The 16,376-nt window shown below is 54.0% G+C and overlaps 4 protein-coding genes across 4 annotated transcripts; 1 reads left to right on the top strand and 3 right to left on the bottom strand.

The window, feature by feature from the left end:
• Nucleotides 1-5,501: 5,501 nt before the first annotated feature.
• SCHCODRAFT_01169662 (uncharacterized protein) lies at nucleotides 5,502-6,236 on the bottom strand (the record flags this gene model as incomplete). Its single annotated transcript, XM_003032689.1, has 2 exons — nucleotides 5,502-5,588; nucleotides 5,838-6,236. The coding sequence occupies 2 exons, from the start codon at nucleotides 6,234-6,236 to the stop codon at nucleotides 5,502-5,504; spliced, it is 486 nt and encodes a 161-aa protein (XP_003032735.1).
• A 1,814-nt stretch (nucleotides 6,237-8,050) lies between these two features.
• On the bottom strand, nucleotides 8,051-8,987 carry SCHCODRAFT_02496462 (uncharacterized protein; the record flags this gene model as incomplete). Its single annotated transcript, XM_003032688.1, has 3 exons — nucleotides 8,051-8,404; nucleotides 8,452-8,697; nucleotides 8,877-8,987. The coding sequence occupies 3 exons, from the start codon at nucleotides 8,985-8,987 to the stop codon at nucleotides 8,051-8,053; spliced, it is 711 nt and encodes a 236-aa protein (XP_003032734.1).
• Nucleotides 8,988-9,394: 407 nt separating this feature from the next.
• SCHCODRAFT_02598352 (uncharacterized protein) lies at nucleotides 9,395-11,218 on the bottom strand (the record flags this gene model as incomplete). Its single annotated transcript, XM_003032687.1, has 7 exons — nucleotides 9,395-9,535; nucleotides 9,741-9,864; nucleotides 9,964-10,044; nucleotides 10,080-10,116; nucleotides 10,664-10,742; nucleotides 10,881-11,135; nucleotides 11,183-11,218. The coding sequence occupies 7 exons, from the start codon at nucleotides 11,216-11,218 to the stop codon at nucleotides 9,395-9,397; spliced, it is 753 nt and encodes a 250-aa protein (XP_003032733.1).
• Nucleotides 11,219-12,141: 923 nt separating this feature from the next.
• On the top strand, nucleotides 12,142-13,588 carry SCHCODRAFT_02495506 (uncharacterized protein; the record flags this gene model as incomplete). The annotated part of the gene is made up of 4 exons (XM_003033276.1): nucleotides 12,142-12,373; nucleotides 12,523-13,155; nucleotides 13,203-13,451; nucleotides 13,497-13,588. The coding sequence occupies 4 exons, from the start codon at nucleotides 12,142-12,144 to the stop codon at nucleotides 13,586-13,588; spliced, it is 1,206 nt and encodes a 401-aa protein (XP_003033322.1).
• Nucleotides 13,589-16,376: the final 2,788 nt, after the last annotated feature.

Genomic DNA, 16,376 nt, shown 5'->3' with positions numbered 1-16,376 from the left:
AGGATGTGGCGCTCGATGCGGAATTCCTCCGGTACAGTGCCGTATACAGGCCGCACCTTGAGAGCCACTGGTTTATATTTCCTTCCAGCGAGGACGGCTGCGTCTACGTCCGTTCGCTGGGGAAGTGCGTCCACTGCTCGCTGAATCACTGTGTCTACAGTACAGGGCACGCTGGATGGTTGGTTCGGACATCCCTCTCGGCCATCGACAGTCCGCGAAGTAAAGGTACTCGCTGATTCCGCCTCTGGTCCGTGAAAGAAGTTGTATAAAATAGTCTTGTCCTTCTCGTCCTTGATTTGGTCCGCGTTCAGAGACGCTTGCAAAAAGGCAGATTGAAGGTTGACTTGTGTGAAGGTCGTCGACGCTTGCGGTCGCATGACGCTACGGATTATGATTTCTTGATTTTCGTCCATCTCGATTTGTAGAGCCGCTTCTCCCTGATCCTCGAGAGAAGAGATCAGTTCGCAGAAGCGTCCGGAAAACCCGGATGAGCTCGGACGTGCTCAGGAATTACGCCTCGGGCGTATGTGTGCATAGTAACCTTATTGCCAGTGTTAGGGCAAGTAATGGTCACCTCCTGGTTGCCGTCGCGGTCATTGGTATATACGGACTCGCACAGAGTATCAAAAGGTCTCCCTAATAATACTCGGAAGGCGCCGGTGTCCGATATGTGGCACTGCAAGTACACCGTGATCCCAGCGAAGTCAAAGGGAATATTCCTCGCTAGGCCCAAGGTCGAGTTAACTTGGTTATTGGCGCTTTGCATGCGTATGGTAACAGTCGGGTCGTAGGAAGCACCGCGGTCTCGCGCGCAATCCTTAGACATGGATACGATTTGTGAACCACTGTCCAAGATACTTTCGTCCGGACCATTGTTGTTAATATTCGGCCAGACGGTACGCAGTGTCGCCGAAGGTTCGCCCGCGAAGATAACATCGGAGCGACCGCGTTCAGGCAGACTCTGGTATACCTCGAGTCGGGCGTCAATCTGCACATAGGACCCGATGGGTACCTTAGTGTGGGCGCACGACGGTAGCTCGACCGTCGTGGTAATGACCTCGTTCTCGAGCGCGGCCCAATTCACCTGAACTGGATCGTCGGACTCGCTACCTCGGCCGAGATTGGTGCGCTGTCCTTGAGCGTAGCCCAATTCTTTGCGTTGGTACGCTTCCGTGAGCAAAGCCACACGCAGGACTTTGCCAAAGTTGTCGTCGATCTCGCGCTTCCTAGTCAACAATTTCCTTAGAAGGTCTTGTAGAGTAGGACTGACTCCCAGAAATTCACGCAGCGTAATTCCGGTCATCGGGCACTTGGTCGACAGTAATTTCTCTAAGACATCTTCCGAGTCTACAGAGTTTTGTATAGGAGCCTGGACCTTCGCCGCGGGCTTCGCGCGACTTGCTTCACCGGGCGCTGCGCCGGGCTTAACAGGTAACGCAGAAGGGCGTTGGTCAATGGGTATAAATCGCGTCTCGGGCACAGAGCGATAGGGATGAGCAGGACCGGCCTGCGGTACAGGGCCGGGCTGCGAATTCGTATTCTTAGCATTGGGCGCCTTAGCAGGCGTCGCATACACGGACTTGTTTGGATTTTGTGGCAACGAACTAGCTGCTGGTTTTAACTGGCTCTCATCACGCCCCCAGCGTTTATCAAGGTATTGGGCGTGAATCCCTGAACCCATCAAAAACCCTGGGACGACCCCTCCTGGACCGACGGTGGCTGAGCCATCTCGCCGACAGGCGGGTTGTTGTAATGTGCGATCTGCTCCGGGGAGAGCTGCTCGGTGAACTCATCCCAGCCGGGAGGAACGTCCAAGCCTGAGTCCAGTATGACACTCGGCGGTTGCTGCGGGATGCCCCACATGCCTGAGTTGGTGTATTGACCAATGTAGTTCATGAAGGGAGCGACCACATATTGGTTAACAGCCGCTTTCATTTGCTGCCACTTAGTGCGCATCGGCAAGTCCAGTGGACCATTGCGACGCGGTATAATTTCGCCTGTCTTAGTGCGGAAACCTCCAGCGTTATCGGGTACGATCTCGCCGGACTTAATCGCATTCTGACAATCAGGGCAATTGTTCATGAAGTGGCCGACCTCGCCACACCAGTTGCAAGTATATTGAGGTCGAGGGGGACCGCGCTGTCCGCCACCATAATTATTTTGGGGTCGGTTGAACGATCCAGGGTAGTTGGGTCGGAACCCACCGCCTTGCGGGGCGGCGCTGTTCGTGTTGAGCGACAGCTGGTTGGTGAGGCGCTGAATCGTCTCTTGGATCATCGCGAAGTTCTGATCGGACTTGGTACGTCCTTGAGCGAGCTCGGTATGAACTTCGGACTGTAGACTACGTATAGCGGTCTTAGTTTCCTTTTCGCCTTGGCTAGCGCGCTCAGCAAATTCGTGGAAATCCTGCTCGAGTTTAACTAAGCGAGATTCACTGTCGCCCGAGTAGGATACAGCGCGCGAGGCGGAGGCCGCGGAGGTCTGGATAGACGCGACGGGATAAGCGTCGCCAATGGCGTTCTGAGCTGCAGTGAAACCGCGGCGCCAGACTTCGCGCATAGTGGCAACAATATCTTCCCACCGGTAACCTCCTTCGACGATGGATGTGTTGGTCGGCCGTTCCGGAGGATTTGCGTTTTCCTTGCCGGGTACCTCAAGACTGCTCGACTTGCCTACCAACATCATGTCGAGGGTCGCAAGGAACTGAGGCGTGCAGACAGCGGCGAGGCGCGAGCAGACTTCAAAATTCGAAATCTTGTAGTTGCTACGGCCGAGTTTGAGAATACACGGAGCGAAGCGGCGAAGGAACACGTTTCCACGAGTCCCATCCTGCTCGCCAAGTCCGCGGAACTCGCTACAGATTTGGCTGAGCTCTGCAAGCGTTCCGGACTGCTGACCCGATATTTCAGGGTACTGTTCCAGGATTGCTTTAACAAAGTCCTCCCATGGTTTGTTTTTGAATGCGAGCGCCAGCTCCTCCCACAAGATGCGCGTAGCAGTCTTTTTAGCATGGAGAGGCGCCTTAGCGATTTTGTCCGCGTCGGACGTGATCCCGTGATCTTTGAGGTATGTATCAAGATCTCGTAGGAACAAAGGCAAGCCACTCATATCATCCTCGTCGAAGCGAGGGGCGTCAGACGCCGTATGAGAGTAGCGAGCGGTAGACATTGGTTTGGGAATAGAAGTAGAAGTCGAAGTCGGAATAGAAAGAACGGGACGGGATATACGAGTCGGATTCGGAGTCGGAATGATTCTGGAAGCTGGAGTCGGAGCCGGTTCTTCGGTCGAGGCTGGTTCGGTACGGTCGCGAGTCGGAAATAATTCAGAGAGAGACGGAGTCGAATCGTCGGACAGAGAGCTCAAGGGGGATGAAGCGCGTGGACCCTGTGTCGCGGCCGGTTCGGGCTCGATGGAAAGACGAGAGAATGAAGCAGAGAGGTCGTTGGCGACCGAGAGAGAAGTAGGAGAAGGAGGGTTCGGTTCTGTGTCCTCAGGGAAAGCACCTGGTAAGGTGTCGTCCGCTTTGGATGTTTCTACCGGACGTTGGGTAACGGATTTCCGGGGTGATGCTGATCGCGATGGGCGACTGGCTTGTTCCGCTAGACGCGCTCGCTCTTTGGCCTTTCTCTTGGATCGCTCGGATGTAGAGCTATCCCAGTCCGGTCTTAGAGCCGAGAGGCTGGATTTTTGTCCAGGAGCCGTCGTGACGGTACCCGAAAACACAAGTAGAATTGGAGAGGGCCTTAATATGACTCTCGAAGTTCGCTCAGCAGCTAGTAATTTGCTGGCTAACACAGAAATATCCCCTCGCGGTGGGCTCCAGATGATGGGATCGTACGCTCACGAAAGACGCGAAGTACAGTCTAGCTAGACGATCCACACAACCAAACACCAACAACCACGATAGCAATGAACACGCTAGACTGGAGGCGCTACGAGAGCGGGCGAGTCCGAGTATTTATATTACTTGGGGATAGATTGTGTTGTTTATGCCAGTTCCAGACGAGCTGGACTGAAGCGAGAAGTCGAGTGGGGCAATCGGACGTCTCGGCGTTCTGACGAGCGCTTTCGGGTTTGATTGAAGTTCACAAGGCGGTTTAATGCGCTCGGAAGTTCAGGCTTTTATGATGTGTAAAGTGCGGGTTAACGCGGTTGTGTTTATTTGGTGTGGTGTGTAGGTACTATGGCTTCTCTGCGCGGGGCGGGAAAAGTCCCCGAATCGTATGTAGGTCTCGGTATATAACTTGAACGCGTCGTCTCGGCCGTCCAGACCGCGCGGTAACACACAATGCCTATCTCTGAGTCAAAATCCAACTATAACGCCTATCCGCGCGTTCTCCTGTCCGAATAATCGCGCAATGACTGCGGTTCCTGGCGGTAGAGCGGTTGACTGGTCGGGTATCCTCCTGCGCCGCGATGCCGGGCGCGATTCCACACTTGTTGATGTTTACCAAGGCAAGGCCGGCCTGGTTTCCACCCGTTCCCTTGTGCGCGACGCGGCTCAGAGGCCTGCGCGGCGGGGAGCGTACAGCCTAGACTGTCGATACGCGGGGAGTGAAGCCCTTGCCGGGGCGGACAGCGCTTGGCGGCGCCGACGCTCGGTTCGGAGTTCAACTCGGCGATGTCCGAGATCACGAGCTCGGACCCGAAGTTCCGGTCTCGGACCCGAAGTCACGTGTAGTCACGTTGATGGTTCGAGTTCCGCTTGCGCGGTGCTCTGCGTGTCTCCGCATGACGGCGAGCAGCAGGAAGGCTTGTCCGAGCCCCAACAATAATCTAGATTCTCTTGACACAGCAGGGCAAGAGGACTGAAGGCTTGAAGCGCGTATAGCGCGGCTACTTGATTAAGTAGGGCCCGCCAAAGGACTCGCAGGATGTCATCGACGACGCGCAGACTCGTGATCAGGCGCCGAAGAGCTCACTGCTATCCTTGGTCAGTCATTGCAGACGGATAATGCTGCGGACTAGTTGTATTGAAGGTTAGGAAGCGTGGCGCTCCTGGTTTTCTATGTCATAAAATACCCCCGACGCGCCCGTTGTACAGTCGCGACGTCGGTGCAGTATATACGGATCCGCCCATACAATCTAGACCAAGTCGACTATATATCGCTTGTTTATGTATGTTTTTCCGCGTTTTTCAGCCGCAGGGCGTATCATTTGTATGCGGACGGGGAGCAGGGTCTCACATCGGATCAGTGGCGGTCCGCCTTGCACTTTGCGCACAGCGCGAACAAGCTGCATAGAGGCGGGTGCGAGATCGCCGCTCGTTTTGTTGAGGCGCATCCGGATATTTACTCATGTGCGTGACGGTTTATGGCGCTTGTCGAGCGTGGGACGTAAAATACGATTGCCTGGGTTTTGCACTGCGCGGTTGTTCGTGTGTAGAGACTGCAAACGTGACGATCGCTGCCATCATTGTGGACATGCTAGTAGGGTGACGCAATTTATTGCATTCTCCATCAAGGATAATGTGCCATGCACGTGGTTGATCCGTTTGCAGATCACGCGAGGGTCACGAGATTGTCACCAACGTTACTGAGTCTATATCGCATGTAGTAGCCGAAGAAAGCGAGCGAGCGCAGCGTATGCTCATCGTTATTGTAGCAGATTGGATTATGATATTAACTTGTCTACGCAATTACATGTTTCTGTCTACGGATTGTCTATACTATGTATACGTAGCGTTCTGATTACACGCGGCTGACCGCTTCCAAGAAATACAACGGCTATATACAATTCGCTTCCTCCTTCACTATATGACGCCTTAGTCCTTTGGGAATACAACATTCTGCGTCGAGTTTTAGCCTCGTGCGAAGGGGAAGACAAAGACAGCTCACGTTCGCGGCCACGTAGAGAAGTTCGTCCGCGGCGGTCTTCGTGCCTCCGACGGCGGCCAGACTTACCACTCCATGCATATTTTTGAACGCGTCTGATGCTCGCAGGCTGGCGTTGGTTGAGAGACCCTTAACGGACGCGGGCGTAGACGCGATGCCGGGAGCAGATAGTTCACCGAATGCGCCGATGGAGATGCGGCCGTGGGCGTTTTTCAGATGCTCTGCGAGACATTCTAGAGCGTATGGGCGGCCTGCCGTGAAGTAGACGATGGCCTCGCAGTACGCGCATTGGGCGCATTGGTCGCTGAATCGCAGCACTGCGTCCGATTTCTCCAGTGCCATCTTGCGGGCGTCGGCAGTCCTTTCGCCGAAGTCGATGCGTCCCATCATGTAAGAGGCCATTGGTAGTTGAAATGAAGTACTTGACGTATTGGATTACTCTACGGCACTGGCTAGCTAGAGACTTACTAGGAAAGCAACGGAAAGGGCGCGAAAGATTGGCAGGCAGCGATGTTGAAGTCGGCGCCTAAGAGAAAAAACGTTAAGCGGCGGGCGCGGAGTTGTACGACGCAGATATATACTGAGAGAGAGTACGTGGCAGGGAGTAGCAGTGCAGATAGGTGTACGAGTCGTCCAGAGGCAGGCGGGACAGGAAGGGACGGGATAATGGGACGTGCAGGGAGTGCGGTGAAGTGTGTTCGGCAATCACCGAGTGCGCGGCATGAATGCCGAGCGGCGCGTGCACCACGTGTGCCCGGCTCTTTGCGAAAACGCCGCGGTGTCCGAGGTTGCGGCGATCACCGGTGGCGTTCGAACAGCCGCCGACAACGACCGCGGGCTCACATGGATCTCTTTTCGTCGGACGAGTTGCGTGCGCTACATCATGGTTCGATCTTGGAGGGCGCGGGTCGCATGAACGCGCTCGCGAGCGATCTTATCGACTTCGCAGGCAATGTATGTGCTCGTTTCCAGTTGTTTCTCTTTCGACGACTAATGCAATATAAGGACGTCGTATTCCAGGCGTAGTTATAGGGTTCGGGACGGGGTGGTAGATGTCTTGGAAAACTCGTTGTATATTTTGCTCGCGCACGGTCGTGTAAAATCGGAATGTCGCGTATATAGTGTAGCTTGACCGTACCATAGGATCTGTTGTTTGATACCCTTTCTAATGTTATTTTTGAATATGAGTGGGCGGTGTCGGTGGCTTTCTCGTCCACGGTTCTTTTTCGAGGTGTGATCTCTTGCGGGCGCAAATTCACGACGACGCAGAAAGTCCAGCACCTTTCCATTGGCGCATGCTTACATTGATGCGTGTTATAAGCAGCCTCGTAAAGAACAGTTCATTACATGTTACATTTCCTCTAGTATTCCCTTGAGCTGATATCGGGCTTTGGATAACTTAGCTCGTGCGACTTTGAGCTCCTTTGCGAGGGTCTTGTTCTAGTTATTCATCAGTACGGTTGAGTGTTGTCGGAGTGAGGGTATTCACTGTTTCTTTCAATCGCTCTCTCTCTCTCTTGTGGTGTCTCCGTCTCTTTTGTTGCGGAAGTCTTGCGTTCGGGTGATTTGGGCTTTCAGTTCCTTCAGCTCGCGCTGTAATGCTTTGATCTTGTTGCCGCGAGTGATGACAGTGCCTTTGAGGTGTGTCGTAGTCTGATCTTCGCTGTCGACATCGATGGGGATGTGTTTTGAGGTACCTGGGTATGGTGGCGGCGCTAACAGGGGTAAGCCTGGGTTTGTCTACTCGATTGCACCCACCATACGTCGTCATCCGTGCCGTCCGTTTTGCGTGGTTTAATCATAATCTTGATGTTGTGGCGAATGAGGCAAGTGGTACACGTGAAGGATGATAATATGTGCCTTTTTGTGGTGTTCATTGGGTTTGATTGTTCGTGTGTACGTGCGCTCAAAGGTCATGTGATGTCGGTACCGCCGCGCACGTGACTCTATCAGTGGATCGTGTTCGTGCGCTCTTCGTCTACTGTTGTTTTTAATGAGAGACGTGTTTCCTCTCGCAATCATTGCAAAGTGGGTGATAATGACGAAACTGCTAATGGTGCGCTGAGAATAGTACATAGCTGATGATTGCACTACAATGGTGGATAGAACTCCTCTCCGTCTGTGCTCCTGCTCGCATCACCTGCTGCTTTCTCTGACGAAGTATCGCCCTTCTGTTCGCGTCGGCGTTGCTCGCGACGTCGTGATAGGCAGCTGGATTACACTTGTCTATTCGCGCGATGAAGAGCTTGTTGAATGAAATCCGCGTAGTCCACTGTGTTCGTACAGTACTCCTCGGCGTCTGTCATCACGAAGTTTTTTGAGCTGACGATATCAAGCGCAGGATTAGTGTGGTGCCGGACGGTCTCTATGAGGAAGTGACAGCTGGTGAAGGGGCAGCGCCGCTTGGCTACATGGTTGGAGCATGCGCCCACTTCGGCGAGAAACGAGCCGCAGTCGCAGATGCAGTAGTCGTGACCGTCGCGACATAACAAGTGACCGCAAGGATCGATGTGGGACGTAGCTGGTGCATTGCACATGCAGCATGTACCCAAGCCGGACATGGATGATTTCTGTAGACTGTCAGTGCCTAAAAGGACGGCGAGGCATTGTCATGCACCCATCCGTTCGCTATCTTGCTCAATTTCTCACGAACGACGACATACTCCCGCATAATATCCTCGTGATCAGCGCGCTCACGAGTGAGTGCGGCATTTGCTTGGTGCAGCAGTGTTGTGAGGTGGGCGACTTTGGCCGATGCTGCTGCGAAGTTGGTGTTCGCGTGAATGACACTGTGAAGCAGGGCATCTCGCTGCGCTTCCGCCGCGTCCTTTGCCTGAAGAGTGCGATCAAAGAGCTCCGAGAGCTGCGTCGCGTGTTAGTTGGTATCGCCCTCGCGAAGTGGATCATACCTGCGACGGTGTTAGGCCAGCCATCGGTCGTTCCTGCTGGCATCTCCAATCGTCTTATACGCAGCGGCGGTGTCAATGGGTGTAGTGCGCTCATTCAAATGACCCACGGCTCTGTTCATGTCGAATGACTTACCATGCTGAGAGACCGCGGAGGAATGGTTACTGCCCAATACTTCGTCGCGCACTCGAGATCATATTTTCCCACCGTGCACACCGCGTCCGCTGTTATGAAGGCATCGAGCATGATACCAAGCGTTGGCGACCGACAAGAAGGCGTCAACCCTTGGTGATTGCTTTTGGATAGATGTTCGCCATGACCCGCGGACTTGCGTACGCGGATGATGCTCGTGACTGGGCAGCATCGCGGCCTCGTGGTTGGACCTGGCCGTCTCCGTTCATGATCCGTGTGGATCGGGGCGGCGTCCGTCTTGCCGCCGTGGTCCGTTTTTTGCCTTCTACGACCACGCTGGTCATCCTGCTCCATCTCTTATCATGTTGTTTGCGTACGGCTCGTACTTCTTGCAATGCTACTCGCTCGTTGTATGAGAGTTCATTGTTTGACATCGCGCGTAATCGTTAAGAAACTAGCCTCCGTCGGGGCGCGGGCAATGAGCATATATTGTGATATCGGAAGTTGTGCATAGTATGTACTCAGGCATGTATCCCTTTCTTCTGAAGATCTTCGAGCATTGCATCAGCGTGATCCTTGGTCCTCGCGCAGAATTCCTGAGCGTCGCTGAGCACCTCGTCCATGCTGATGACGATTTGCGCCGCTGTATTGTCGATCGGTACCTGATGGATAATGGGGACATTGCATCCTGCGACGACGCAGTGAGTCGTGCTATGGGCTACGCAGCATTGCTGATGACCGCATGGGTCCGCTTGAGTTATCGCCGGCTGACGACATACTGAGCATCGTGGAAGGTCGGCTATCGTTTCACTCTACACGGGCGGTTGTTAGCTGGACGGGTCATCGTCGTCGGCTGTTGAGACGCACCCAGCCATCTGCTAAGAACTCGAGCTTGGCTCGCGCGTTGAGGTAGGCGCGTTGGGTCCGCTCATGCGTCGCCTGCTCTTTTCGCAGCGCTTCAGTAAGTACGGTGATGGTGTTCTGGAGTGAGCTGATTATCGCATCTCGTGATGCGTTGTGGTTGTTGTCCATAGCGCAGGTAGGCTAGTCGATGAGTAAGTATGTGTCTGGTATGAGATGAAGGGCGTACCGTTGACGGGTAGCGATGGCGAGTCTTGCGTTTATTGCTTTCTCCGCGTCCCTCTTATTGGCGGGTACATGCTCGGTCGTGCTGTAAACTCTGATAGTCTTTCCCCATGTTCTCACAGGGTACGCAGGGTACATGTCGAGTTTAGACGCCGTGCTGAAAATGAATAGGAGCGTCCTTATGTGGGATGAGCAGGTGATCAGAAGTGGTTCTGACATCGAAGAGTACGGGAACATAATCGGCGGTAGTGCTGGACATAACCTGCTTTTTTCGTGATGTGCATAACACCGCGGCCAATGAAATCCATATGGATGCCCTCTACCGACAGCGAGCGCCCGCCGAGCATTGAGGTGACGCTTTCGAGCTACGAGCCTTAGCTCATAAGCTGTGAGACGCTGAGTTTGCGCGTCAGATAACCGTTCAAGTGAAGAAGTACGTCGTTCGAAGGTGAAATATTCAAGAGTACATTGTCCGAAAGAGTTACAATTCGCAGCGCTCGTGCCCTCCCTCAATTCATGCAGTCGTTCTCCATCCTGCGCTCCCGATTGGCGGTGATCTTGTCGACGAGGTCAGCCTGCGCGGCGACGTACTCGGCAGCTTTCATGAGATGGGGACGAAGATCAGAGAGAGCCATATGCGGCTGCCCTCCGGTAAGAGGAATGATGTCGGACGCGGCGCGGGTGCACGAACGGACGGGACACACTTTGTCCCAATGATGAGAAGCGCAGGGTGGATCGCTGATGCTCCGACGGCAGTTTCGACAAAGGCGCTTGCAGCACTCGCTGGAACATAAGGTATGACCACAGTCCATGACGCGATGGGTCGCTCCGTGGGTGCACTTCGCGCACGTCATGATGCGGGAGCGATGCCGTTCCTGCTCTGTATGTCGGAGACGTTCGAGTAGAGTGTTGGCGACGTACCCAGTCCTTTGCGAGACCGTCCAAGACGAAGTACATGCGGAGTATTTCGAGCTCTCGGTCGTCGATGATGTCGTCCTTCTCCTTGACCTTGTCGATGAAGAACTGCGTGCGGTGGCGTGAGTTTTCGAGATCTTTATCGGTCTCCGCGAGGGTGGCTTTGAGGTCGTTGAGTTGTCGATTGACGTCCAAAAGTGCGGATTCAGCAGCGTTCTTGTCGGCTAACGCTTTAGAGATGATCTCGTACGCCCCACTCTGCTAGAGAGACGTTAGAACGCTTGGACACAATCTCCGTGCGTACTTACAGACGTGAGCTGTTCAAGAGGGCCAGAAGAAGACATGAGGAGCGGTTTGGATGACTGTCGAAAGGAAAGAATCGTGGGCTCACGCAAGTGATCCCCGTCTATATTCCTTCGATGCGAGCGATCAGTCATGACCCGCGCCAAAGTTCGAGTTCGGTACAAGGATTTCGTGGGAACAACGCGAGTTAGAGCTGCTGCTTACCCTGGTTTAGTGTTCGTATGACCGTAGCTGGGATTCGCCGTCAACAGCATGTTGGGGGATTGCTCGATGGGATCAAGCTTGTCCGCGGCGTCTGTAGGGCAGAGGGTATGGCCGCCGTGCAGTCGGAGTGTAGTATTGACCGGAATTCGTTGGTTCACCCTCACGACAAGACCCTTTTGTATTGGAAGTGTATGGTGAGCGACGAAGTTACTCGATAGGGAAGCGTGGGACATCGGATGACAGCAATGCACCTCGTGGGCGCCCTTGACGGAGTCCCCGTTACATCGTGTTCGTCGCGGCGGACATCGGTGACAGATTCACAGCACCCTTCCTTAATCGTCAAAATACAGTGCCGATAAGGTCCAGAGTTGAAGGTGGGCGTGTGCGTGTCATGACTGCGCGGTGTTTCTGGTGCATACAGTCGCGGGGTACAAGTAATTTGTGGCGTCGGCTGGATCGCAGGTCCGCAGGAATCTAGATTTGTGGCGCTCGTCACCATCGTCATTCGGCATCGTGGCCAATAGTTGGTCATTGCGTGTGCCATCAGTCTATTGTCCTCTATTGGGTAGGAAAGTCCCAAAGTCTTTGGCTCCTTCGTAGCGCAGGATTCATTCAGTCTGACCATGTCCGTCTCTGTTTGCACGGTGTGTTTGTGGAGTTGATTGAAATGCCTTCACCCGTGCGACCTAAGAGCTCGTAAGCATGCTCACAGTCCCTAATTTCACATCATCTGCATCTTTCCTGACCGCGACCTGTCATCATGTCGGATCGTCCTTGCAAGCTGACTAGCCTTCCGCTGGAAAGCCTTCTACTGGTCGCTGATAATCTGCCTCGGCACGATCTCGGAAAGCTGTCGGAAACGAACATGCTTTTCGCGTGCTTGACGCGAAGGGAGCGACTGCGGGAGTTCGTAATGTCCCCCAGGTCTTTCGTGGCACTAGAGAAGTGGGTGCACGTAGGGGCTCTCTATCCTAAGATTTGCGCTTGTCCCGGTGCGTGGGGCGCTGCATCGTGGGGTCTTCGTTTTGACGTTCACTAGGGAAACGTTATTGTCGCATAGACATCGAGGATCTCAGCACAATTTCTCCGATTTGCCGTACGTGTTCATTCTTTGAGTATATTCATTTTTAACTCTATGCAGCAAACGTGCAGGAGGACTTTGGCTCTCACGTCAAGAGCATTGTGTTGCCAGAGGAATGGACGTCGAAGACGAGAGCGCTATTTGTCCTCCTCAACCATCTGGCGCCTTCCGGGTTACAGTCGATCAGAATGCGTTCGCATGGCTCAAAGTCATGGTGGACGGGCGCGAGGCAAGCATGGGGCGGGTACGATAATGGGCAACTGTTCGCGCCTATCAAAAACCTCACTCTCGAGTGCCCCAACCTCACGTCCATCGTTTCTCTGTTTTCCAAGCAAGCGCCGTCGACTCGCCAACTTTTAGCTCACATGCCCTTGACTCTGACTCTTCGAGGGGCACCGGCTGACGAAGACAGCGAGATGGAGTGGGGTGTAGGCTTTGGTGGCGGCTGGGGGGTTCAAGCAGCTCCCGTCGTGCAGTGGACGGACGATCGCGACAAGATCGTCTTGCGAACGAGACACCTCAACGTTGAAGTGAACACGGGGTTGGAGCGGGTGCTTGATACCGTGTATTTCTTTCAACTGCACTCGCTCAACGTCTACACTCGCATTTTTTCCGACTGGACGCTCACCCTGCGTCTTCTCCGTGACAGCCAGACTCACTTACAGTCCTTGCGCATATACGGTATAGGATCCAGTATGTACAGCGATGTTTTCGAGGTTATGAGATCTAACCCTTCGCAGGAGGCCAGGTAGACTCAATAGAACCGGTGTTCTTGGGCAGTCTCACCAACCTGCACATCGATTGGGAGCTTCTGGCGATCTTTCGTTCCATGGCAAGGTCCACGGTTGTCGGCCAGGTTACGCTTACGATCCATAAATATGTCGCCGACTATGCGACGGACGCCGAGTTCGACGTAGCCGCGGAAGTGTTGACGACCGACCATTGGTCGGAGATCGTGGTCGTCGAGGATGAGTTCTGGGGAACGCCTGGTGAGCCCTACGAATGCACTGAAATTGTTGACTGACATACTGAAGATGCGATCACTGGTCAAGCGATCCGTCGCGCGGATTTTGTCGCTAGAGCGCAGATGCAAAACCCGCCAACATATGTTACCAACTTTGTTTGAATCTTAGCCGAGTATATGTGCTTCGTCTTGAATTCCATTGGACTGCAGCTCATTATATGGGGTGAACTCGCACCATCGCTTGCGGTGTGCGACAAGAATCTGATACGCCGTCATGCCGGTCGGTGTCTGTTCTCGTTGTATGTCGCGTTGTGGGGTCGCTCGATCTGCGTGAACAGGTCTTGCTTGCGGCGCGTGCGAATGCGAATCCGTTTCCGGACTCTTTCATGATTATTGGCTCGGAAGCGTTACTGATAGGTACGGTTATCCCGCTCTGCCCCGCGTCGCGCTGTCCGCAATGATTGACTATTGCTTCGAGCGTGCATCCGTTTTGTGCAAGGTGTCTCCCGATTGGTGTGAGCTGGGCTTGTGTTGATGTCACTTCGAAGCCTACTTTTGTATTCTGTACTCGGTTCCTTATTCTGACCAGGTCGCCGTACTCCCCTTTTTCGCAGGTGTCGATTAAGAAGCACCCCGATGAGTGCGGATGTCAGTGAGCGTCGATTGAGTTAGCGTCGGCGCGTGCGACTTGAACGATGCTCTATCTGTCGTTCAGCACCATGCTAGGAGCACACGGTCCAGCTTCCGTGCAATCGGTCTTACCCGGCGACGGGCACGCTCCTGCTACAGTGCTGTTCAATTGAGTAACGCCCAGCGATCCTAGGTACGCAATATACGTCGTGTCGATCTGTATGTAGATCATCACCACGCTCTCGGCGCCGCGCGCGCGCTCAACTCCGGATTGTGTGTGTCTTTGTTATTTTCGCAAGGTGACGACACATCCGTGTGAAGAATCGCGCTGTCTTGTAGCGCGGAACGTCTCCCGTGCGGGTGTTCAGTGAATCTGAACATGTCTTTACGCGCCCCGGAGAAGACTAAGAAGATGAAGAAAAGAACGGCCCGGATGCGCCCGAGTGAGTCGGGTTTTGCCTTCGTGCTACGCTTTCAACATGTTTAGTCGAGTAAAGGTCAACCCTCCCTGGGGAGTCCCATGAGACCCATTAGGATCTTGTCCGTAGGAGAAACCTTGACCGCGGATAAGGCTCTCCAGAGAGAGATCGACGACCGGGAGACCACGATTCAGAACCAGAAGAAAAGCATCAAAAGCTTGTCGCGTCGTGTTTCTTCCCTTCGTCATGCAGAAGCCCAGTTGAGCCGTGCGACTGCAGACGCGGAGAAGTGGCGCAACCTTCATTCCAACTTAGAGGCGGAGGTCGCGCGCCTGAATCGTATGGTATGTTCCTTTCCATCTATAGCCTTCTGATGAGATCTGACCCGTGTAGATTGTGGCCGTAAAAGGTCATGTTGCTTCTTTGAAGGGGCTCGAGGCGGAAATGAACGAGGCACTTCTTGGCGTGTAACTGTACACTGTTCTATTGCTTCGTACGCATGCGTTCTTGGCCATTAGGAAATTGTAAGAACGATTGTGGCTGTCTGATAAGCAGACGTGCACGCCATTGGCGCGCAGATGGTCTATTGGGTGTATGAGTGAGTCCAGGTAAGGTAATGGGGTCGACAATCGTGGGTGCGGACGAGCAAGATGTCATCGTGTCAGGGTATACACGGTCTTTTCGTGGTCTGCTGTGCTGCGCGATTGTGCTGTTCTTGTTATTGTATATATTGTCCAAAGGCGTTGGATCTCAACGCTTGCTTCTACAAGTTGAACAGCAAATGTCCGAGTCACCCACGCCGCTCGTACGTTCATCATCTTGAAGGTGGTCTGAATCTCATTCGGTATAGCTACCACCTTACAGTCGGTCCGCGTCTGACCCGTCGGTTATTGGCTCTCGCAGTGCATCTGCTAGTGTGGTATGGTTGAGCCGGGAGCTTGAGGAGTACGAGGGCAGGCTGTCGGCCGTCCTTGAGTCTGTCGGCGTAGCGGAACGAGCTCTTCAGCAATTGGTCCGTCGTTTTTTGTTTCAACTCGTTGTGGTTTGCTCACTGGTCGCGCGATAGGCACGTGCTATGGGGTGCGGTCCATGCTCATGTGGTTCCTATACGACGGACCGGGTCGTACCGTGCGGCCACTTTGTGTGTTCGGATTGTCGTGGCAGACGAGACGCGCAAGGGAGCGGCTTCTCGTCGTCGACTTTTTTTGCGCCGCCTGGTTTGGATGTGCTTTCATGTAAACATGTGACGTGTGGACGGCGTATCGATGGTGTTGCTATACCGTCTAGACAGACAGCCTCCGACGCGCACGCCGTGTCTGTTGCGATGCTTTCTGAAGTTGGGCAAGCGGTCAGAGCGATCCATAGCTCTGCTTGCGCAGTTGCACGGTGTACTTAGTGACCAGCGCACGTATGCTACACATTGTACCTAGCGATAGTGAGAAAGCACGACGTTAAGCACTATACACGCAATGCTCTCAATGCCTACTCTCTCCCATGGCCGTATCATCCCTGGCGCTTGGTCGTCTCCGTCTTTGCCACGTGGTTACTCAGTCGGGCCGGCCCGTTGTTTGGTAGTGTATGGTACCGGCCGGCTCGTGGGTAAGGACGCGCTTGTGTCTTGCTCTCACTGCTTTTCTTCGTTGTTCACCACGTCGCGATCATCCGAGGAAGGTTGTTGCAGGGAGGAAGATGGTGTTCTATTGGAGGTGGTGTGTTCTCTTGTCGAGCGCTGCATCGGTTGACATCGAGACAGGTTTCGCGCGGTCAGGCGTCGAGGAACCCGTTCTGTTTCTCTACGTCTTTCCGCGGGTCGTGAATGCGCTTCGCTCCCTCTCCCTTCCTTTTTTCCGGTGCTCGCCCCTATGATCGTACGACTCTGAGCGGCTGCGCTCGTCGTAGAT

Source organism: Schizophyllum commune (genome assembly GCF_000143185.2).
Source record: "Schizophyllum commune H4-8 unplaced genomic scaffold SCHCOscaffold_4, whole genome shotgun sequence".
Classification (NCBI taxonomy): Eukaryota; Fungi; Basidiomycota; class Agaricomycetes; order Agaricales; family Schizophyllaceae; genus Schizophyllum; species Schizophyllum commune.
The sequence above is the reverse complement of the archived record's forward strand: the minus strand, read 5'-3'. Positions and strand labels throughout refer to the sequence as shown.